Genomic DNA, 22,588 nt, shown 5'->3' on the forward strand with positions numbered 1-22,588 from the left:
CACAGCCTGTCAAGACAAGGGCTTTCTGTTGTGCAGCAGAGACCAAGACCGGGAGGCTGCCTCAGACAGGGTGACTGTCAGGACTTGAGCAAAGACCTGCGGGGTAGGGGAGGGGGAGTGCAGCATGGGCATCTGCGGGAGGAGCCCTTTAGGCAGAGGGAACCGCAGAGCAAAGGCCCTGGGGCAGGAGCAGCAGTGAGAGCTGGGGCAAATGGGGCAAGACCAGCATGGCTGGACCCCAAGGGCCACCTGGCCTCACCCTGCCCCCTCCTGGCCTGCGAGGCTGTCCCTGTGTCTCCCCAGGCCTCAGTTTCCTGGTGTGTAAAGCAAGGTCACGGTTTTTTATTTTGCTTGGCTGCCGTAACAAAGTACGCCAGTGAGGGGCTTACACAACAGAGATTTATTCTCCCGGTTCGAGGCGGGCTGTCTGAGGTTGGGGTGTCCGTCACAGGCCCTGCTCCCTCTGAGGGCTCCAGGGGGCAGCAGGCCCCCCTCCCGCTTCTGGGGCTCCTTGGTGGGAAGCAGCTTGGCCCCAGCCTTTGCAGGCGTCTGTCTGCGTGCCTGCCTGTCCCTGTGCCCACGTGTCCCTTTTCATAAGGATACCGCTCCTACTGACTCTTCTGGTTGCCTCTGGAAACACCTGACGAGGTCACCCGAGAGGCTGGAGCCCAGCATCATCTTCCAGGGAGCACCCAGGTCAGCCCAGAACCACAGAGCCAAGTCTGGAGCTCCCTCCTCGGGGCCTGGGCTGCCCAGGAGCGTGGGGCAGAGGGCGCGTGGGGAGTGGGGGAGCAGACATCTGAGAGCCTCTCCGGATGGCCCTGCACCAGCGGCGCCCCCAAGGGCAGCATGGCTGGCCGAGGCGGGGGCCTGTGAGGCAGGCAGGGCGCTGGCCGGAGCCAAGGGCCTGGCCGATGGTGGCTCCGCGGGGTGCGGGGTGCGGGGAGCGCCACAGGCTACCTCACATGGGGCCACTTCTCACTGGGCCACGAGGGGTGAAGAGCGGACAGAGGAGGGCCAGGGAGGCAGGGCGGGCCTGGGCGCACCCAGCCCACCCGAGCCGTCAGGTCACGGGTGGGCCGCTGAGGCGGAGGAAAGCTGGCTGCCCGCGCTGGACGCAGGACTCCAGGTGCCCAGCCCCAGCTGCAGACAGGAGTGCCAGGGTGCTCGTCCAAAACCAGGGCTCGGGGCTGCGAGCAGGATGGATGCCACTGCCCTCTTCGCTGGCGCACAGCCCCTCCACCACCCACAGGCCTCTGCAGGCCTGACCACATGGCTCCCAGGGGTGCGGAGCGCCCAGCTGCACCAGGGTCTGCGGACCAGAAGGGCAGCTCCCCAGCCCACACGGTCATCCCGTCTCACAGTCGAGGTGTAGAATGCACCGGACTCAGTTTTATTGTCAACGCTCCCTGTGCAAAGACAGAGTCCTATGACGTTTAGTTCCTCGGGAGAAGGAGAACGGCAGAGGCGCCTGTGTGCCCTCCCTGAGACGGGCCTGCCTGGAGCCCAGAGCCCCAGGCAGTGCAGTGCGCACGGACGCCCCTGGTGGACGGCCCCAGGCACGCGGCACCCCCGAGCCCCAGGCTGTGTCTCTCTAGGGGGGAGGCTTTCATCCCCCCAGAGGGCCTGTCCGCTTCCAGGAGCAGGGCTGGGGGCAGCAAGGGCCATGGCCAGGACAGGAGGGGCTGCTGTAAAGCAGACATCCACTCTTGTGTCTGGATCGCGGTGAGACTCGCTCTTGTGGGCGGCACGCCTGGAGCCTGTGTGTGAGCACGTGTGCACATGCCTGTGGCCTGCCGTGTGTGCCTGCCTGCGTGATGTGTGTCACACAGGGCTTTGCACACAGGCAGGGGAGGCCTGGCACCCTGACTGCAGGCCTCTGTCATTTCCAGGGCCTAAGGCTGGACCCCGAGCTAGACCCGGGGACGCAGACGGTTCACACAGAGGGCTCTGCCCAGGGGGACGCTGGCCAGGTCACGGGCAGTACCTGTGACAGGGCCTCCCCAGAGCCCCAGCCGCAGCAGCTGCGGGCTAGCTCTGCAGCCTGAACTCATGGGTGGTGGTCTCCCAGCAGGTGGGGTCCGAGCCCAACATGCTGCGCTCCGTGAAGGTCACGTGCCCATCTGCATCCACGAGGATGACCGTGTTGGTCCTGAAAGAGCGCAGGGCCCGTGTTCAGCCCCGAAAGGCGCAGATCAGAGGTGGGAAGGGCCTCGCTGGGCCCCAGCCTGGCTCTGGTGTCAGGGCACTCAGGCCCAGTGCCTCTGGGCCTCGTGGGGGGGTCACTGAGCTGGGGGCCCCACAGGTTCCTGCCCAGCGGGACCACCCCCCACCACTCAGCAGGTGGGCCCTGGGCTGACCAGGCAGAGCACCCGGGGCTCCCAGCCAAGGAGGCAGCGGGAGGGGCTGGGGAGGCAGGCCCCCCAGGGGCAGAGGCGGCATCTGCGCCTGCCTGTCGTACCTGGTGCCGTAGTCCGGGCAGCGCACGCACACAGCTGCGTACTTGCTGAGGATGGGCCGCACGTACTCCCTGCCCTGGGCCTCGATGGCTGGGTCTGGCAGCTGCCTGAAGGACAGAGGCAGGGTTGTTGCTGCCAGCCCGCAGCCCTGCAGCGCCCAGGAGTCCACCAGACTGGGTGGGGGAACCACACGAGCTGCTCCCGGGAGGTCCCAAGTCAGGGCCCGGAACCCCCACTCAGCCTGTTACTCAGGGCTCTGCTGTGGGGGCCACGGGACAGCGACTGCCAGCCCGTCCCTGTGCCAGGGCCCCCCAGGGCTGCCCGGGGCCCAACCACGCAGGCCCCATGGGCGGAAGCAGCCGGCTCTCAGAGCCTCGGTGTGTGTGCGCGGGGGGCACTCACGCCTCGTCATTGCTGAGCACGTCCAGGAGCTGGGCCACCAGCGCGTCCCTGGGGAGCTCCCAGCCCCTCTCCACGGCCTCCAGGAAGAGCTGCTTCCCAAAGCACAGCTTCCTCCAGGGCGTCTCCAGCAGCGCGTTGCTCAGCCCGTAGGTCCCTGCAGGAGGCCGGGGGTTCTGCCAGTGTGGGGGTGGGGGGACTGCGACCCACACGCCACCCACCCACCGCTCCTCTGCATGCCTCCGTCTCCAGGAACTTGCCAGGCCTGGCTGTTGGGAGGGCTTGGGTGATTGGAATCAACACCAGAGAAAGGTCCATCCCTAAGTCAGGGGAGCCCGAGGTGGGGTCCACCTGAGAAGGTTGAGGCTGGGAACCCTGCAGCCTCAGGCCAGGAGGCTGCCCTCCAGGGTCAGCCGGAGTCAGGGAGCCTGACCCTGCGATGCCCCAGGTGCCAACACGTAAACTGGACGTTATCAAAATTTAAAGCGACGTGCTTCAGAAGACACCAACGAGAAGGTGGGAAGACAGACGGGACGGAAGAAAAAGTTAGAAAAATCAAATATCTAATCAGTTCAGTTCAGTCGCTCAGTCATGTCCGACTCTTTGCGACCCCATGAACCGCAGCACACCAGGCCTCCCTGTCCATCACTAACTCCCTAAATCCACTCAAACCCATGTCCATCGAGTCAGTAATGGGAGACTTGTATTTAGAATACATAAAATAATTCTTGCAATTCAATAACAGATGACCCAAATGAAAAATAGGGAGAGGACTTGAATAGACATTTCTCCGAATAAGACAGAAGAATGACCAACAAGCAGCAGAAAAGTTGCTCAATGTCATTAACTACCAGGGAAATGCAAACCAAGGCCACAGTGCGACCACATCACACCAGGGACAGCTGTGATGAGGAGTCGGCCAGTGACAGGTCCTGGCGAGACTCGTAAAGTTCCTGCTGGCAATGTAAAATGGTGCAGCTGCTTTGGGAAACAGTCTGGCAATTCATCAAACATTCAGTTACTTTATAATCTGCCAACTCCACTCAAAGAACCCACACAAGAGAGATGAACGTACCCACACTAAAACGTGGAACCAACGTTCACAGCAGCCAAGAGCGGGGACAACCAACTGTCCTTCACTGGGTGAGAGATAAACGAGGCAGAAAACCCACAGGATGGAATACTATTCAGTCACAAAAAGGAACGGAACCCTCACTCACACCACAGAAGGCTAAACCTTGAAAGCGTTCCTCAAAGGGAAAGGCCAGACACAGAAGGCTAGTCCTGTCTGCGCCCGTCTGCGTAAGGCGTGCAGAGCGGGCAACCCAGGGATAGAAAGCAGACGGCGATCTCCAGGGCTGGGGGCAACTGCCAGCCCCGGGGGTGAGCTTGCCTTCTGGAGCGGGGTTTGGATGGCGGCTGCTCCACTCTGAGGACAGCGGCAACGACTGAAGCTGCACTCTAACGGGCAGGCTGGATGCCGCGTGGCCACGGCTCCAGGGAGCAGTTCCTTTTTTTTTTTAAGTAACACGGAGGGCTTCCCTGGTGGCTCTGTGGTAAAGAATCTACCTGCCAACGCAGCAGACAGGGATTCGATCCCTGATCCAGTAAGACCGCACGTGCTGTGCAGCATCTCTGCCCCCGCGCCATGACTATGGGGCCCTGCCCTAGAGCCCCTGCCCCACAGCAAGGGAAGCCACCGCAGGGAGCAGCCCCGCTCGCCGCAACTAGGGAGAGCCCGGCCAGCAAGGGAGACCCAGCACAGCCAAACATGAATAAAGAAAAAAAGAGATACGCTTTTTTAAAGAAACAGGAGTGACAGGGATTGGCCGGGGTAGGCTCTGGGACGACACAGAAGTGGGGAGGTGACAAGAATTCCATCCCAGCAGCGATTTGCGGACGAGCAGCCTCTCCAGGCGCAGCTGAGGGCAACGTGGGGGGTCCCGGCGCTGCTACAGGGGTCACAGAAATGGGGGCACCAGGGGCTCCGCACGGGCAGAAGGCGCCCGCCTGTGGGCCAGGTGAGGCCATAGGCACCACTGGCCACAAGGGTCCCGAACAGCTGCAAACAGCCCCAGGACAGACACCGGTGGGGCCCCGGGGCCCAGAGAGTGGCAAGGGACCCCAGGGGAGCAGCCCACCCTGTGCCACTCGCCGGAGCGGCCTCACCTGGCGCCAGGACGACAGGCTCCCGCTCCCCCCGGTTTCCGTAGTAGCAGATGACGTCTCCCTTCTCTGTGCTGTGGCCGAGGGCAGAGAGGGTCAGACGGGGCCACGGGGGCCACACCCTTCCACATGGGCACTGCTGTTACGAGTTGCCTGTGCCCGACCAGCCCGACACCTCTCTGCGCGTCAACATGGGCCTGCCCACAACCCGACTGCCGCGTCCCCGTGGCCCCAGCCCCCCGCAGGGTCCCAGCAGCCTGGCTCCTGTACCTCACAGCCAGGGCAGCCACCCGGGGCTCCAAGGCCCTGGCCTCCCCAGGTGAACTGCTCCTCCCACCGTGGGGACAGGCCCCTGCCCCTCCCTGCCCCTCGCTACCCACCCCACCCCGGGTGGGGAACGCCCCTTGCCCCACGTCCTCTGGTGACAGGGCCCACGGCTGGCTTGGCCAGCATCGCAGCCCCCTGGAGGCTCTGGACAGGCCGGCAGATGGCTCCCGAGCCCGCGGAGGACCTGGGGTCGCCTCACTGCCCAAGGCCCAGTCCCAGGTGGTGCGGGGGGCGTCCCCACCTGAAGACCCACCTCAGGTCGGCCGCTATGAGGTTGAAGCCGTTGTACAGGTGGCCCTCGGCCGAGACCTTCTTCAGGTAGGACAAGCTGTCCATGTCTGAGGTCAGGAACTGGGCGACGAGCTCACCTGTGGCAGGGGACACACGCCCACGGCAGGGCGGCAGGACTGAGCACCTCTCCCGGGGACAACGATCCCCCCGGACCAGCCCCCCTCACCAACCAGCAGCTGAGGAGGTGGGCGCCGAGAATTCTGACTCTGAACATCCTCCTGCTGAGCCCCCATGGGGAGGGCCAGCAGGAGGGGACGTTGTCAGGGAGACAGTATGTGTCCACTGGACGGGGGTGACCACACAGTGGTCGAGAGCCAGGCCGAGGTGACTCCAAGCGTCACCGGCCTGGGGGCTGCAGAGCCCTTCTCCTCGCCCCTCCTCCCACCCCTGCAGGTGTCCGCGAGCCCCCAGCCCCGTACCTCGGCCCCGGGCATCATGGTTCAGCTGCGGCTGCAAGTAGTTGGTAAGCGCGGCCAGCTTGCCTCGCGTGCTGACGCCCAGCCACGTGCCGCCCTCCTTGCCTTCCTCCATGTCCAGCCCTGCAGCACACGACCGTGTCACCAGCAGCCCTGGGGCTGACCAGGGGCTCAAACTCTGCGGGATGAGGCAGCCTGCAGGCCCACGGGTCCGGGGGGGTGACCTTCATCCGGGACAACACCTGCTGTCCCCAGGACCCCCAGCCCCGCACACACATGCTGGCACCTGGGTGGGCGTCAGGCTGGGGCACCCACAGCACCAGCTCTGCTGCGGGAACCGCACGAGGCCCCGATCAGGCGCAGGGACAGTGGCTGTCATCCCTGGGCAGGACCAGGCTTCATTAGGAGCTCTCGCACCACAATGCTCCATGACCAGAGGCCCACCCAGGGCTGGCAAGGCGGCTACAGCCACCAGACAGCGACTTCCTAGGCTGGTGGGGTCACTTCGCTTGAAGACTGGGGTGAAAACAGCTAAGTCATTAACACATTATTGTCACAACAATAATAAATTGTTACAGTACGTGCTAAGTCGCCCAGTCATGTCCTACTCTTTGTGACCCCATGGACTGTAGCCTGCCGGGCTCTTCTGTCCATGGGACTTACCAGGCAAGAATACTGGAGTGGGATGCCTTATCCTCCTCCAGGGAAATTACAATAGTAGAAGAACTAAAAGACGGAAAGATCTGAAAGAAGTATTGGAATAAAACTGCCCTTATTTGTCTGTGAAGAAGACCCAAAGAGAATCTACAAAAAAAAAAAAAAAGCCTTCCATAACTAATGAGTAAATACTAGTAAGAACTGGAAAATGAAAATTTAATCATTTACAACAGCACCAAATGATTTTCAAAACACACAGGAAAACGTTACAGGAAAGTGTTGGGAGCCGTTCTGGAACTACTGCCGGGTGACAAAGTCACGGCGCCACTCAAGAAGAGACTGCAAAGCGTTTCTCTCCAGGATCGGGACCTTCGCTCCTTCCTGTTTCGATGCTTTTGCTGTGGCTAACTCTGTTTCATTCTTAGATGGCTGCAGTTGTAGGGGCTTCCACGATGAGGTCATGAGAGTCCAGTAAAAAGAATAATGATCCCTTGCCCCAGAGAAACATTCCAAAAATGATTAAACCTACTGAGGCCCCTGACTGGTGGGTCCCTAACATTCAGCCAGGGAATAAGGCCATGATCATTTGGGAAACAAGCCCTAAGCCTATTGTGACCTGGCCTCATGAGGAGATTGTTTTTGATGACTGGAAAACTTGGGTCATGTATCAGGGAAAATTGCAGAAACTAAGCCAATTGCCTTTTCCCCTCAGAATCTAAGCATAAATGGGAAAGAACTATATGAATTGTATTGTAAATAGTTTCTAGGTAAACTGCAAAAGACTTGTCCTGCCAGAAATAGTCTTGTATTATCTGGGTAGATGGTAAACAAACCACCACTGACAATGGCTGTACTATGAAAAACTTTTTGCCCTTAAGACACCACTATGGTACTTATTGACTGAAGCAAGACGCTGTATTCGCTGTAGTAGCAGGCTGTACAGAAAAAGTAGATGGAATAATATGATTCATAGACTATGTTCTAGTAAAATAAAAATAGGTGTTGGGGTAAACATGTAACCAAAATGTGACAATAGACTAGGAAAAAACTTTTAACACATCTTACAATCAGGGGATGTTGATCTCATGGAAAAATATTGTAAGAATCATTACGTAGAAGATCATATGCTATATAAATAGAAACTAAAGCAATAAAGAGTGTGGTCTTTGGGCCATCAAAAACTCTCTGTCTCTTTTCCTTTCGCCGACGCCGTTCATCCCTTGGGGACCCCTGGACCAGCTGGAGCGGGACTCCGGCAGGAAAGACACGTGTGCTGAGGACGGGTGTCAGGCAGACCTGACTAAAGGAAGAGCCCCATTCGGCACCCGGACACTCATGTGGTCAAGGGGAGCTCTCCCAGAATGCGGACAAAACGGAGCCCTCCGACACTGCTGGTGGGAGTGTGCGCTGGTGCAGCCACTGTGAAGACCAGGACGGAGGTTCCTTAGAACACTAACATAGAACTTCCATACAATCCTACAAGCCCACTCCTGGGTGTGTATCTGGACAAAATAATGTGAAAAGATCCACGCACCCTAATGTTCACTGCAGCACTATTTACAACAGCCACAATGTAAAAGTAAATTTACCATTCATCAACAGATGAATGGATGAAGCTGTGGTATATTTCTACAACAGAATACCATTCAGCCTTAAGAAGAACAAAATAATGCCATTTGCAGCAACATGGGTGAACCCAGAGATTGTCATGTTGAGTGAAGTAAATCACACAAAGAAAGACAAATATCATATTGTATGGCTTATATGTAGAATCTAAAATATGACCTAGTGGCTAAGACTCTGTGCTCCCAACGCAGAGGGCCCAGGTTCGATCCCTGGTCAGGGAACTAGATCCTGCATGTGGCAACTAAAGAGTCCCCATGCTGCAACTAAGACCCAGCACAGCTGAATAAATACTCTAAAAATAAAATGTGACACAAACGAACTTATCTACGAAAGCAGCAGACTCACAGACACAGAGAACAGACTTGTAGTTGCCAAGGGAGCGGGGGAGGGATGGAGTGGGAGTTCAGGGTTAGCAGAGGCAAACTCATATTATATAGGATGAATAAACAAGATCCTACTACGTAGCACAAAACACTGTACTCAACATCTTGTGATAAACCATAATAGAAAACATTATGAAAAAGAATATCTATGTACATATGTAAAACTGAATCAGTGTTGAACAGCAGAAACTAACACAACACTGTAAATCAACTGTAAAAAAAAGGATGATGGTTCTCTCCAAATGAGCAAGAGTGACCACAAGCAAATGAAGACCTGGCAGGCTGGTGTTTCACAGAAATCACAGACCTAAGCATAAAACCAGAAGGCCTCCAGAACCACACAGAGGAAAACACCTTTACAACCTCACAATAGGCAAAGACTTTGGGTAAGATGCAAAAAAAAACCTATGACAAACCTAGACAGCATATTAAAAAGCAGAGACATCACTTTGCCAACACAAGTCTGTACTGTCAAAGCTATGGTTTTCCCAGTAGTCATGCATGGATATGAGAGTTGGACCATAAAGAAGGCTGAGCACCATAGAATTGATGCTTTTGAACTGTGGTGTTGGAAAAGACTCTTGAGAGTTCGTTGGACTGCAAGGAGATCCAACCAGTCCATCCTAAAGGAAATCAGTCCTGAATATTCATCGGAAGGACTGATGCTGAAGCTGAAAACTCCAATACTTGGCCACCTGACGTGAAGAACTGACTCATTTGAAAAGACCCTGATGCTGGGAAAGGTTGAAGGTGGGAGGAGAAGGGGACGACAGAGGATGACACAGTTGGATGGCATCACCTATTTGATGGACACACGTTTGAGCAAGCAAGGGAGTTGGTGACGGACAGGGAGGCCTGGCATGCGGCAGTCCATGGGGTCGCAGAGAGTTGGTGACGATTTTGCGACTGAACAACAACAGCAAACCCAGGATGGTCCTCGGCCGCGCCCACCGGCTCCCCACAATCCTCCTCCGGTGGCTCCCGGGCCTCTGGGAAGCCAGGCCAGGCCAGCCTGGGCAAAGACCCCACACACAGGACCACCACACCCAGAGCTCAGGGTGCAGGGGCCAGCCCACCCCGCCCCACCCTCAGCACTCTCCCCACCTCTGGCAGGATCTGCTCATTCTCCCTGCGCCCGGTCTCCTCTGCCTGGCCCCGCTGCCCGATTCTGCACACAGGAAGCCTGCATGGATGTCCGAGGGCCCTGGCCCACACACGAGCCCTGCACACGTGCCCTTTGGGTGAACCTGCCTGCAGGGCCGGGAGCTGCTCCTTCCAAGGGGCCCCTCTGCTCCACAGGGCCCCCATCGGCCCCCGCCCCGCCAGCCAAGCCCCGGGCCCCCAAACTCCAGCGGCCCTCCCTGGGGCCAAGGGTGTGCAAGGGCACCAGAAGAGCCTGTGGCTGACATACGCAGGTACCGCCAGGCTGCCTTGAGGACAGCGGCCGGGACTCGGCCTGGACTCGTGCAGGACCAGCCCCAGCGGAGGGTGGATCCAGGTACAGCCCCCACCTTCCAGCCGCTTCCCCAGGGCACCCAGGCGCTTGGAGGGCTGCGGGGACACTCACCGCTGAGGACCTCGTTGTTGCTCCCCCAGAAGTCCGCGGCCCTGGCCGGCCGGTGATAGAACTCATCCCTGTTGGCGGCCAGGATGAGCCTGAGGAGAGAGCACGGAGAAGGGTCTCGCGGGAACTGGAGCATCTCGCGTGGGCAGATAGTCTCGCGGGAACTCGGGCGGTCTCACGTGGGTGGACGGTCTCGCGGAAAGGCAGAACAGCCGGGGTTTTCCTCTCGTTACCAAGACAACGGCGCCTTGGTAGTCAGGAAGCAACCTCGCCCGAAGGAGAAAGCTGACCTGCCTCAGCCCCGCTCCCCGACCAGCAGGGACAGGGCACCAGGCGCCTCCTCTGGCCGTGGGCCCCTTCCCTGAGGACCCCCCGTGAAACCCCCACCAGCGCTGACGGTCTCCCAGGGCTGCTCCCTCCTGTGCTTTGGGGTGTCTCTGGGAGGGGGCAGCTGAGGACTTCTCTGTGTTTCCTTCCCGTTTAGTATTATGAATCAAACAAATATTTATTTGGCAACTAGCAAACATGTTGATGTTTACAGAGCACTGGTTTTGAGGTACGAAAACGAGGTTTCTGGTCCGTTTTGCCAGTTAAAATAACTGCGCGGGAAGAGACCCTGGACAAGGGCATGGCAACCCACTCCAGTCCTCTTGTCTGGGAAACCCCATGGACACAGGAGCCTAAGGGGGCTACAAGCCATGGGGTCTCAAAAGAGTCCCACGTGACTTAGTGACTAAAAAACAACAAGCTGTTCCTCTGCCTCTAGTTTCTTGGCTTTTGATCTAGGAAGTCCATGGCCACTAGCATCAGCAAACACAACCTCCCCAACAGTCTAAACAAACGTTCAGGACTACCCCGAGGTCTAGAGGAACTTTCCTGGCAGTGGAGGGGCTAAGATTCCGTGCCTCTGCTGTTAGGGCTGTGGTGTGATTCCTAATCAGGGAACTAAAATCCTGAGTGAGGCTTGGCAGGGCCCCAATACCCCAAAAAACAACAACAGAAACAACTACAAACACAGGTGGTGATCAAGTGGGAGGAGTCACCCTGAAAACCCCCAGAGACCCAGTGTCTGTTTCTGCTGAGGGACCCTCTGAGCAGCATGGGCTGGCATGGGGCCGGGGGCCAGCCCGTACTCCGTGGTCAGATCCTCAAAACTCTCCAAGAGAACTATTCACGTGGACGCCTGACTCCATGAACACTGGCTGGTGGGGAACACTGGCTGTGCACCCCAACACCCACCCATCGCCTCAGCCAGGTGCTCAGCTTGGGGCCCCAGGGGTGATGGCAATGGGAGGTGACATGAGAAGGGGTGGGTGCCCCAAAAGAGAGGGCAGTGGAGGGCAACACAGGGGTGCAGTGCAGGGCACAGATGAGGGGTCCAAGCAGCCTTGGCCCCGAGCTGCTCTGCCGAGCCACTCACACTCACCCCAACCCCCACACGTACCCCAGCCCCACGTGTACCCCAGCCCCACCACGCGTACCCCAGCCCCCCCACGTGTACCCCAGCCCCACCACATGTACCCCAGCCCCACCATGTGTACCCCAGCTCCCCACACATACCCCAGCCCCCCCACGCGTACCCCAGCCCCCCGTGCGTACCCCAGCCCCCCCACATACCCCAATCCCCCACGCGTACCCCAGCCCCACCACACATACCCCAGCCCCCCACATGTACCCCAGCCCCCCGCGCGTACCCCAGCCCCACCACACGTACCCCAGCTCCACCACACGTACCCCAGCTCCACCACACGTACCCCAGCCCCCACGTGTACCCCAGCCCCACCACGCGTACCCCAGCCCCACCACACATACCCCAGCTCCCCACACATACCCCAGCCCCCCCACGTGTACCCCAGCCCCCCCACGTGTACCCCAGCCCCACCATGTGTACCCCAGCTCCCCACGCATACCCCAGCCCCCACATGTACCCCAGCCCTCACGTGTACCCCAGCCCCACCACGCATACCCCAGCCCCCCACGCGTACCCCAGCCCCCACGTGTACCCCAGCCCCACCACGCGTACCCCAGCCCCACCATGTGTACCCCAGCTCCCCATGCATACCGCAGCCCCCACATGTACCCCAGCCCCCACGTGTACCCCAGCCCCACCACGCATACCCCAGCCCCACCATGTGTACCCCAATCCCCCGCACATACCCCAGCCCCCACATGTACCCCAGCCCCCACGTGTATCCCAGCCCCACCACATGTACCCCAGCCCCACCACATGTACCCCAGCCCCCCCACGCGTACCCCAGCCCCCCGCACGTACCCCAATCCCCTGCGCGTACCCCAGCCCCCCCATGCGTACCCCAGCCCCACCATGTGTACCCCAGCTCCCCGCATGTACCCCAGCCCCACCACATGTACCCCAGCCCCCCCACGCGTACCCCAGCCCCCCGTGCGTACCCCAGCCCCCCACACGTACCCCAATCCCCTGCGCGTACCCCAGCCCCCCCACGCGTACCCCAGCCCCACCATGTGTACCCCAGCTCCCCACATGTACCCCAGCCCCCACATGTACCCCAGCCCCCACATGTACCCCAGCCCCCACGTGTACCCCAGCCCCCACCACGCGTACCCCAGCCCCACCATGTGTACCCCAGCCCCACCACGCGTACCCCAGCCCCCCGTGCGTACCCCAGCCCCCCACGCGTACCCCAGCCCCCCACACATACCCCCATCCCCCGCACATACCCCAGCCCCACCACACATACCCCAGCCCCCACATGTACCCCAGCTCCCCACGCATACCCCAGCCCCCCCACGCGTACCCCAGCCCCCACATGTACCCCAGCCCCACCACGTGTACCCCAGCTCCCCGCATGTACCCCAGCCCCGACGCGTACCCCAGCCCCCGCATGTACCCCAGCCCCCACACGTACCCCAGCCCCCCACCAGGCACGCTGTCTCCCACCCCCCACACCCCCGAGGGCGCTCCGCCAAACAGCCCACAGGACACACACTCTCGTGCAGTGGGCCTGGATTGTAGGAGAGCTTCGCAGCCCAGCACCAGCGTCCACCACCGCCCTTCCCAGGGCTCCGCAGCAGCTGCGGGCCCCATTTTGTCAGCAGAGGGCACCAGAGAGACACTGCGGTGGAGAGGTTTCGCTCCCTGGCTCGGGACACAACCCAGATGGAGGCCAGTGCAAGCGGGCAGACTTCCAGCAAGTGCCCAGAGAGCTTCTGGCCACCCCGTGTGCCAGCCCAGTCTGAGGCTCAGCCCAGGGGTAGAGGGCGGGCTCTGCCCCCAGACACCCTGACCCCAGTGGCTAATAATCCCATGTTAGAGCTCCCTGCTCTAATCACAGCCCTGGGGCTCTGTCCACTGGCTGGACCCCGACTCACAGCTCGCTCTACTGGGGGCTGTTGAGGGCCAGCTCCCAGCCCCCAGCCTGGCCCTGTGGCCCACACCCCCGCAAGAAGGGGACGCTGGGCACCGCTCATTCCCTGGCCTGGAGTGAGTGACCTCACCCACACGTCAGGCGTCCGAGAAGCAGCTGAAATGACCCAGGTCCTGGGACAATGGCGACTTCCCAGCAGTTGCACCGGTGACTCATCTGTGGTTGGGGGTCACAACCCAGCCTCACTCTCCGTTTGGATCAATGTTGGGGCGTCCCCACCATGGAGCGGGAGGACGGAGGGGGCCCCCCAGAGCCGGCAGCCCCTCCCTGGCCTCAGCCTCCTGTCTGCTCCAGCTGGTCCCCCGGCTCCCCTGACCCCCGCACGGGCGGCCATCACCATGCAGGCTGCGGCCCCTAGGCCAGTCTCCCTCGCTGCCACTCCGTCCTGCTGCCGCCGGGTCCCCAGCTGGGGGCACAAGGCTGTGCGCGCGCCCACCCCACCCTCCGTCCTGCCCATGCAGCCATCTCCAGCGGCCAAGTCTGAGCACCTCTGCACATCGACGCGGGCTCCCGAGGATGGCAGGCTCCCGAGGCCAAGAGGGAGAGTGGGTGCAGCCTGGGGGGGTTACCTGTACGCATTTTTGGAAACAGGGCGAGGATCGAACTTAAAGAAGATGATGCACATGAGTCCCGAGGAGGGCTTGGCTCCACAGGTCACGAGCTCTGCAGGAGAAGGAGACACGTTGAGTGAACGGCAGACGGCAGGATCGCCTCCCGAATCAGCAGAGCCCCCTTGCCCAAACTGAGCCAGCCCTCGGTGCCCAGACCCTCGCTGGATGAGGGGCTGCGTGGTGCATGCCGTGACGCTCGCCTGTCTCCGTAAACGTGCTCTGAGGCAGTGGTCAGATACTTCCCCGAGGCCGGTGATCTCGCTGGCCCTGGCGGCCGGCGATTGCTCCCTGGTCTGGGGTCTGAAACAAAGCATCTCCCATCTCAGGACTCATAGGAGGACATTCCCAGCACACCGACCCGCCTTCAAAGCAGGCGAGCGGGTGCAGGAGCCCTGGCCGTCCCGCACGGAGACGCCAAGGAGAGGCCGGAGCCCACGGCCAGCAACACGGCCGCAACCGCGACGCAGAGCCACGTGGCAGCTGCCCGACTCACAGCCTTCTGGCGTCCCCTCCCCTCGCTGCGCTCGCGGGTCTGGCCGGGGTGGCCAGCGAGCACTGGGCACATCTGGAACTCTCCCCAGTGGTGCCCACAGGCCCTGGCAGCCTCGGGAGTGAGGGGACAGGGACCCAGTGTGTCTGCACAGCGACATAGGGGCTGCAGGGAAGGTGCACAAAAGTGGGGGGCTCTCTAAGAAGCTCCATGTGCAGAGCCAGGGCCACCCCAGATGCCCAGGGACTTGGTCTGAGGGGTGTCTGCGCTGGCAGTGCCCCTGGGCACTGGGCACACCAAAGTTTCCATCTTCACCCTGGACTTCCGAGAGTCTCTGGAATAGTTCCCAGGACAGACCCGCATAACTAGACGGAGGACGGCGAGCAAGAACAGCAGGGCTCCCCGCCCGTCTGAGCGCAGAAAAGGGGCTTGGGAACACGGGTGCGGAGAGGATGCCGGGGGCCTCCCAGCGCCGGAAAGACCCTCCAGAAGCAGCAGCCTCAGGGACCTTCCTGCGTGCCCAACACAGGGGCGCGGGTTTGATCCTTGGTCAGGGAAACTAAGGGACGGCGAGCCCCACGGCGTGGCCATGAACAAAACAGCAGAAACAGCATGCTGGTGAGCATGAGTGGGACCTCAGCCGACGGCGCAGGGGCATGTCAGACACGGAGGTGAGACGGCCAGCGGGGTCACCCAGGAGGCAGGGCGGGGTGATGGGCAGCCGCTGGGTGCCACGAGACCCCGGCATCCCACCTGCCCCGTGACCAGAGTGCGGCACCCAAGACACAGAGCCCCGCCCACCAGGGGGCTGGTCACTCCCAGACACACGGACTCCCCAGGCGGGTCGGCCGGGGCCATTTGCAGCGACCAGGCTGGCTGCAGGCAGCAGGAGGAGCCCCACTGGGTTGCCGCCAACCCCGAGCCCCGCCAGGACGGAGGGCTGCCTCACCGGGAACACGCCACGCTGAACGTGCCCTCCCTGGCCCGCCTCCCCCGCCATGTCCAGCCCAGGCTGCGGCACGGGGGGGGGGGGCACCAGCCCCTGGTGAGCAGGGGCCGGATGCAGAGCCCCTCCCCTCCCCGCAGGAGGCGGCGGTGAGCAGGGCTCCCGGTCCCAGGAAGGCCGCAACGGGTCTCCGGGCAGGTGTGGGCCTCGGCGCAGACGCGGTCATCAGGAAGGAGGGACGGGAGGAAAGCCAGCCCCTGGGGAGGGGACCGTCAGGAACTGCCTTTCTCTCCAGTCCCTCGCCCCCCACTCAGCAGGCCTGCTGCCCTGGCCCCGCCCTGACCCCCAGCGTCCTCCTCCGGGGCCGCCTCCTGGCCTGCCCCGCCCAAGCCCCGCAAGGAGCTCCACACCCGCTCTGGTGTCTGAGTCCTCCGTGACAGCCCCCTGCCTTCCAGGGCTCCCAGGGCAAGCTCTGGACACTGCACTGGCATCCCCCCACAGCCCCACGGCGGGGCACCCAGGCGCTCCCCTCCACTTGCTCCCTGAGACTTCCGATCGGGGCGGGGCAGCGAGCAGAGGGTCAAGGCCCCAGTGCTCCAGGTGAGCCGAGGCTCCTCCTCCCCGAGCACACCGAGGCTGGGGTCAGGACGAGGTCACCCTGAAGGGCGCCAGGCCGGGGTGCTTGGGGACGCCGTTCCTGGCCCTCTCGGGGGGTCCCCACCCCGCCCAGCCCAGCTCCACCTGCATCCCAGGGTGCCCACAGGCCCAGGGCAGCCTGAGAAGTCGGAACTCTGCGATCCTGGCACAGCCCCGAGGGCTGGGTGGCCAGGAAGGTCCCAGGCCGGACCAGGCGCCGCACCCACCACGGGGTGGATGCATGGAGGTGGGCGAAGCTGGGGGCACCGGGTGCTGGAGGAAGCCGCCCAGCCTAGTGGACAGGGGGGTGGTAACAGCCCCCTGCCAGGGTGCCGGCTGCAGTCGGACACCAGCCGCCCATCCTCTGCGGGCGAGGGGGCTCGGCCCGCAGCAAGCAGGGTGGCCGGGGGGACCCGGGCTGGGGGCAGGATCCCCACTGATGGAGCGGCTGCCACGGAACTCGGGTCTCTGGGCCCGGTACATGCGGACCTGGAGCAGAGCGGGCCCCAAGGCCGCAGGCAGGGCAAGGACAGCGGCGGCCGATCCCGGCCTGGCACGTCCCAGGTGGGCTCCTCCAGCACCAAGTGCTGAGCCCACGTGCGTCCCACTGGGGGTGCAGCCAGGCCCCAGACAGGTCCCGGGGAAGGAAGCCCCAGATGGCGGCTTGGGCTGAAGAAAGGAGGCCTCCCAGGACCAGAGCTTGGAGACTGAGAGATGGCTGGACACCCTGGGTGGGGGAACGGTGAGGGGCACCCCCGGGTCACCCAGGAGTTTCCGGTTGGCTGTGTGCTTCCAGACCTTTCTCGGAAAAGTATGGGTGCACACGAGGGTCATAGCTTGCACAGGATGCCGCCACCCCGTCTTCCTGCCCACTGGCCGTCAGTCCGTGTCCCCACCCCGTGGCAGGAACTGCTCCGAGGGTCTGCTGGCCGCCGTCCTGCAGCACGGTGGCAGGGGGGTGGCCCTGCCCGCTGCGTGAGCTGCCCCCGTGCAAGCCTGCCCATCCCCCTAGAGCACGTCTCTCCATCCAAGCTGCACAGCACATGCCCCCTCATCTCAGAGCGACACCCCTTTCTCCTGACCTCTGCGCATGGCTGCCTTTGGGCTCCGTTCTCAGACGTGTCTGCCTGGGTGGAAGGTGTGAGCCAGGGACCCCCGTGCTCCCCAGCGGACGGTGTCCTGTCTGCACCACCGGGCCTCCCCGGACGCGCACCACGCGACCCCTCGGGCCCCGAGCTTCGGCACGCGCTGCGCTGTCTCAGAGCGGGGGTCTCCCACTCAGCTTTTCGCAGAAGCCACTGACACTGACAGGTCGGGCACGCCAGGCACTGCAGGCGCCTGTGTCCGTGAAGTGACGTGGGTGAGGAAGTACGCTCCCGGAGCCAGAGGCCAGCCTGCCTGTCCAGGGACCCGAAGGGGTGCCTCAGTCTCAGTGCTGGAGGGGGGTCCACACCCTGATCTGGGCGGCGGCCTGCTGGGCTTGCTCTGTGCTATCCCACGAGCTGGGCACTTACAACGTGTGCCCTTCTAAGGGGAACCTGGGTACCCTCCCATAAGCTGCCCATGAGAAGACCTTGACAGACCCTGCCCTCCATCCCCAAGGGCTCTGAGCTATTCCCGAGGTGGGGCAGGAAGAGGGGTTCTCAGCAGACCGGGGAGGCCAGATCGAGCCCTGGCTTGGGGCAGTCAGCGGCCAAGAGTTTGGCACAAAGACCTACACGCTCAGGTGACCGCTGCCAGGGGTGGAGGACTGCACCCTCAGCTGAAAAGGCAAACAGAGCCCGGGGACAGTGGGGCACACCTCAACAAGGGGGCACACTTGGGGACAAGAGGGCGCACCTGGGGAAGGAGGAGCACCTGGGGAAGGAGGAGCACCTGGGGACAAGGGGGGCACGTGGGGAAGGGGGAGCACGTGGGGAAGGGGGGCACCTGGGGACAAGGGGGAGCACGTGGGGAAGGGGGGGCACATGGGGAAGGGGATGCACCTGGGGAAGGGGGAGCACGTGGGGACAAGGGGGAGCACCTGGGGAAGGGGGGGCACCTGGGGAAGGAGGAGCACCTGGGGACAAGGGGGAGCACCTGGGGAAGGGGGGGCACCTGGGGACAAGGGGGAGCACGTGGGGACAAGGGGGAGCACGTGGGGAAGGGGGAGCACGTGGGGAAGGGGGAGCACCTGGGGAAGGGGATGCACCTGGGGAAGGGGGAGCACGTGGGGACAAGGGGGAGCACGTGGGGACAAGGGGGAGCACGTGGGGACAAGGGGGAGCACGTGGGGACAAGGGGGAGCACGTGGGGACAAGGGGGAGCACGTGGGGAAGGGGGAGCACGTGGGGACAAGGGGGAGCACGTGGGGACAAGGGGGAGCACGTGGGGACAAGGGGGAGCACGTGGGGAAGGGGGGCACCTGGGGAAGGGGGGCACCTGGGGAAGGGGGAGCACGTGGGGACAAGGGGGAGCACGTGGGGACAAGGGGGAGCACGTGGGGAAGGGGGAGCACGTGGGGACAAGGGGGAGCACGTGGGGACAAGGGGGAGCACGTGGGGAAGGGGGAGCACGTGGGGACAAGGGGGAGCACGTGGGGACAAGGGGGAGCACGTGGGGACAAGGGGGAGCACGTGGGGACAAGGGGGAGCACGTGGGGACAAGGGGGAGCACCTGGGGACAAGGGGGAGCACGTGGGGAAGGGGGAGCACGTGGGGAAGGGGGAGCACCTGGGGAAGGGGGAGCACGTGGGGACAAGGGGGAGCACGTGGGGACAAGGGGGAGCACGTGGGGAAGGGGGAGCACGTGGGGACAAGGGGGAGCACGTGGGGACAAGGGGGAGCACGTGGGGACAAGGGGGAGCACGTGGGGACAAGGGGGAGCACGTGGGGAAGGGGGGCACCTGGGGAAGGGGGGCACCTGGGGAAGGGGGAGCACCTGGGGACAAGGGGGGCACCCTGGGACAAGGGGGGCACCTGGGGAAGGGGGAGCACCTGGGGACAAGGGGGCACCTGGGGAAGGGGGGGCACCTGGGGAAGGGGGGCACCTGGGGAAGGGGGGCACCTGGGGAAGGGGGGGCACCTGGGGAAGGGGCACCTGGGGAAGGGGGGCACCTGGGGAAGGGGGGCACCTCGGGAAGGGGGGCACCTGGGGACAAGCGGGCACACCGCCCAGAGGAGCCAGGAGTGGGGGACCCATGTGCGTGAGTGGTGGGGGTGAGTGCGGGGGAGGGATCCAGGGGCCTGGCAATCAGTCTCCTCCAGCTGTTTCCTAGGGCTCTGTGCAGGGGGTGACCCAGCCCTGGGGTCAGCAGGCCCACTCCTTCTGTCCGGCACCGCACACTCTTGGCGAAAGGCAGTCAAAGCCAGCCAGCCAGCCCATCTGGCCTGGAGCCAAGGTGCCGGGCACCCCGCCCACCACGCGGGGTGGAGCTCGGAGCTCCAGGCAAGAGCTGCTCACAAGTGACAAGTGACGGGTGACTTCGCAGCGGCCGCCAGCACAGGAGGTAAACACGCGGGGACACGGTGTCACTGCTCCCGGCCCCGGGCTGAGAAAGCCTGCAGTCCCAACCTAATCATTCAGAGCAGCCGCTGCCCGCCCTGCCACTGCCCACCGCGCCCCCTCCCCGCCCACGACTCCGCAACCCAGCTCTGTGGCTCTGGCTGATAAGTGGCATTTCACGACGACACATTTTCTACGGCGACCATGTTTCCTGAGATCTTAGAGCCATTTGAGGGGCACTCATACAGCCTCACAGCGAGTGTCACTGTCCCTTCAGGGTTCAAAAGAGCAACACCAACAAGAGACGCAGGGAGTCATGGCGCACGCCGGACACTCTGCACTTCGGTCCCCATCCCCCCAGGAACACAGCTTCCCCACAGCCGGGCGCTAGCCCTGCGGCTCGACGGGTTAACAGGGGAGGAAGGGGGCACTCCCACCAGCCCCTCAAAGGAGTGTGGAGGCAAGCACTTCTAGCCGGCATGGTCTTGGAGACCCGGCAGAGACAGCCGATGGTGGGGGCTGGGCCTCTTTACTGTGAAGCGTGTACCCATCACTTCTGCAACCTAGAAAGAAAGTTGAGACGGAGGAAACACAGCTGCACCGACACCCTGAGAAGGGAACCTGGTGGCCCAGGGGCAACCTTGTTCTCTCAGAACCCATCACCAAACCCCGAGGTCCAGACCAACCAACTGTCCTGACACACTGGCTGACACACCCGCACTCACACACTCGGGCTGTCAGTGACGAGTGTGGCCCCACCTGCAGCGGCCTCCCTGCCTGGGGCACGGGCAGACACCCTCAGAAGCAGCACGCAGGGAGCCAAGCAGCCAGGAGGGGCCTTCTAGAGCTGCAGCCAGCACAGGGTTAAGGCTCCGGGACACTGCATGTGACCACACCAGGGTGAAGCACAACCCAAGCGACAGCCCAGAAATGAACACACACAGCGTGTGAGGCCATCCTAACAGCTCAGGGACAGGGCAGCGGGGCAGAGCAGACGGCTGGTGGCCTGGTCCGAGGGCCTGCAGACACACCAGTGACACAAAGCCACGGTACTGGGGTACGCGTGCTTCTGCGGTCAGGGGTCCCAGTGGGTGGGAGCGCCAGGACAGCACGCTCTGCCCACCGGGAGCCCTGGGCCCCAGGAAGCAGGAAGGCTCCGCTGTGTCCACCTGCCAACACGCCCACCCTCTCACCCCACCCCACCCGACAGGTCACCCGAGGCAGGAAGGCTTCTGGGAGAGGGGCTCGGGAGGACAGGCCAGCCTGGCTCTGAGTGACCTTGGAGACACCACTGGCCCTCAGCCTGAGTTTTCTTCACTGTGAATGCTGTCGTCTGGCCAACAGACACTTGCCCTGAAAGGCTGCCCAGAGGACAAGGCGCAAGCAGCAGAAAGCAGTTCCCACGAGCTCCAGGCTGCAGGCACCCCTCACAGCTCAGTCCCTTGTCCGAGACAGCAAAAGCAAGACACAGGTGGGCAGGCCCACAGCAGGACAGCAGGGCAGGCCTGGCTGACCACGTGACTGCCCCAGTAGAGGCCGGCTGGGCTTCGGGAGCTGTCCAAGGGCAGAAGGCCCACGGCCACCAGATCTGTGGCCCAGAGGCGCGCGGGGTAGCTGCTGGGGCAGGAGGGTCTTCAAGACCAGTGGCTACAGGGCCTTACCCGGGGTGCAGCCCTGCCCAGCCCCTTGCCCTGAACTCTCGTGGGGAGGGCCTGACGACAGAGCCAGCCCAGGAAGGCCGTGTCCAGGCACGCACATGACCTGGCCCCGGCTGCCTCCCTGGACAGGCATCAGCTATCCCCTGCAGCAGGGCGCAGGGAGGGAGCAGCGTGACTCAGGGCTCCCCGGCCCACCGCCGCGTAGCCCACCCACCCTGGCAGGGACACCGGCCGGGCTTGCGAGGCCCGCGACCCGTCCCAGCGGGGACACTGGAAACGCGGTTTCAGGAACGCGAAGGACGCTCCGTCGGCCGGGGTCAGCTCGGTCTCCGACCGGACCGGCCGCTGGACGGGCAATCACCGCCTCGAGAAGGGGAAATCGGGGCGGGCGCGGTGGCCGCTGCCGAATCCGAGCCCTGCGCCCCGCGCCAAGCGCCGCACGCCGCCCGCATCCCGGGGCGTACTCACCGCCTCCGCCGCGGCCGCCGACTTCCGGGTGCCGCGCCCGCGCGCCGCAGCCGCCACCGCCCCAGCCCCGCCCCCCGCCGCCCGTGCGCTCGCCATTGGGCAGCCAGACCTGGGGGCGGGGCGGCGCGGCGCAAGCCCGGGCTCCATTGGCTGCCCGCGCCGTCGCTCCGGGCTGCACCTCCCGGCGCCCCGACCCCAGGGCTGCGCCAAGCGCCCGGGGGAGCCTCGTCACCCCCGCGGGCAGGACGGCGCCGGCCCCCAGCCCTACCCTCGTGGGCACGTCCCTGCCCGCCCAGCGGCCCGGGCTGCGCGGGGCCCTGCAGGAGGCTCCGCAGGGTGCGTACCTGGGGGCTGCCTCCCCGCCTCCCCAGTCCATGCCTCTGGATTGGCCATCTTTCCCCATTGCAGCTCTGACCGCGGACGTCCCTGCTGCGCTCAGGACAGACGTCGGACCGGTCACCGCAGCCTTTAACCCGCCTCGAGGCTGTTCGGCAGGGCTGGCCCCAGGATGCAGGGCTGCCGGCCTGATCTCCACACCATCACAACTGAGCAAAAGCCACTGACTAGGTCCCTTACCCGAGGACAGCGGCCTCTGGACTGTGTC

The 22,588-nt window shown here is 63.2% G+C and overlaps 1 protein-coding gene across 9 annotated transcripts; it reads right to left on the reverse strand.

Moving 5' to 3' along the window:
* Positions 1 to 1,372: 1,372 nt before the first annotated feature.
* Positions 1,373 to 22,010, reverse strand: TANGO2 (transport and golgi organization 2 homolog). 9 transcript variants are annotated; one of them, XM_081541924.1, is made up of 10 exons: positions 21,985 to 22,010; positions 14,262 to 14,355; positions 10,292 to 10,380; positions 6,062 to 6,181; positions 5,605 to 5,719; positions 5,028 to 5,098; positions 2,862 to 3,015; positions 2,462 to 2,566; positions 1,988 to 2,152; positions 1,373 to 1,409 (listed from the first exon to the last, which is right to left on the reverse strand). In XM_081541924.1, the coding sequence occupies exons 2-9, from the start codon at positions 14,315 to 14,317 to the stop codon at positions 2,032 to 2,034; spliced, it is 831 nt and encodes a 276-aa protein (XP_081398050.1). In that variant the 5' UTR covers positions 14,318 to 14,355; positions 21,985 to 22,010; the 3' UTR covers positions 1,373 to 1,409; positions 1,988 to 2,031. The 9 variants fall into 9 exon arrangements, with proteins under 9 accessions (XP_081398050.1, XP_081398049.1, XP_081398051.1 ...); XM_081541923.1 differs by having other exon boundaries at positions 1,373 to 1,760; XM_081541925.1 differs by having other exon boundaries at positions 21,731 to 22,010.
* Positions 22,011 to 22,588: the final 578 nt, after the last annotated feature.

The sequence above is a fragment of the Giraffa tippelskirchi genome, chromosome 11, assembly GCF_054371585.1.
Source record: "Giraffa tippelskirchi isolate mGirTip1 chromosome 11, T2T-mGirTip1v1.2.pri, whole genome shotgun sequence".
Lineage (NCBI taxonomy): Eukaryota > Metazoa > Chordata > Mammalia > Artiodactyla > Giraffidae > Giraffa > Giraffa tippelskirchi.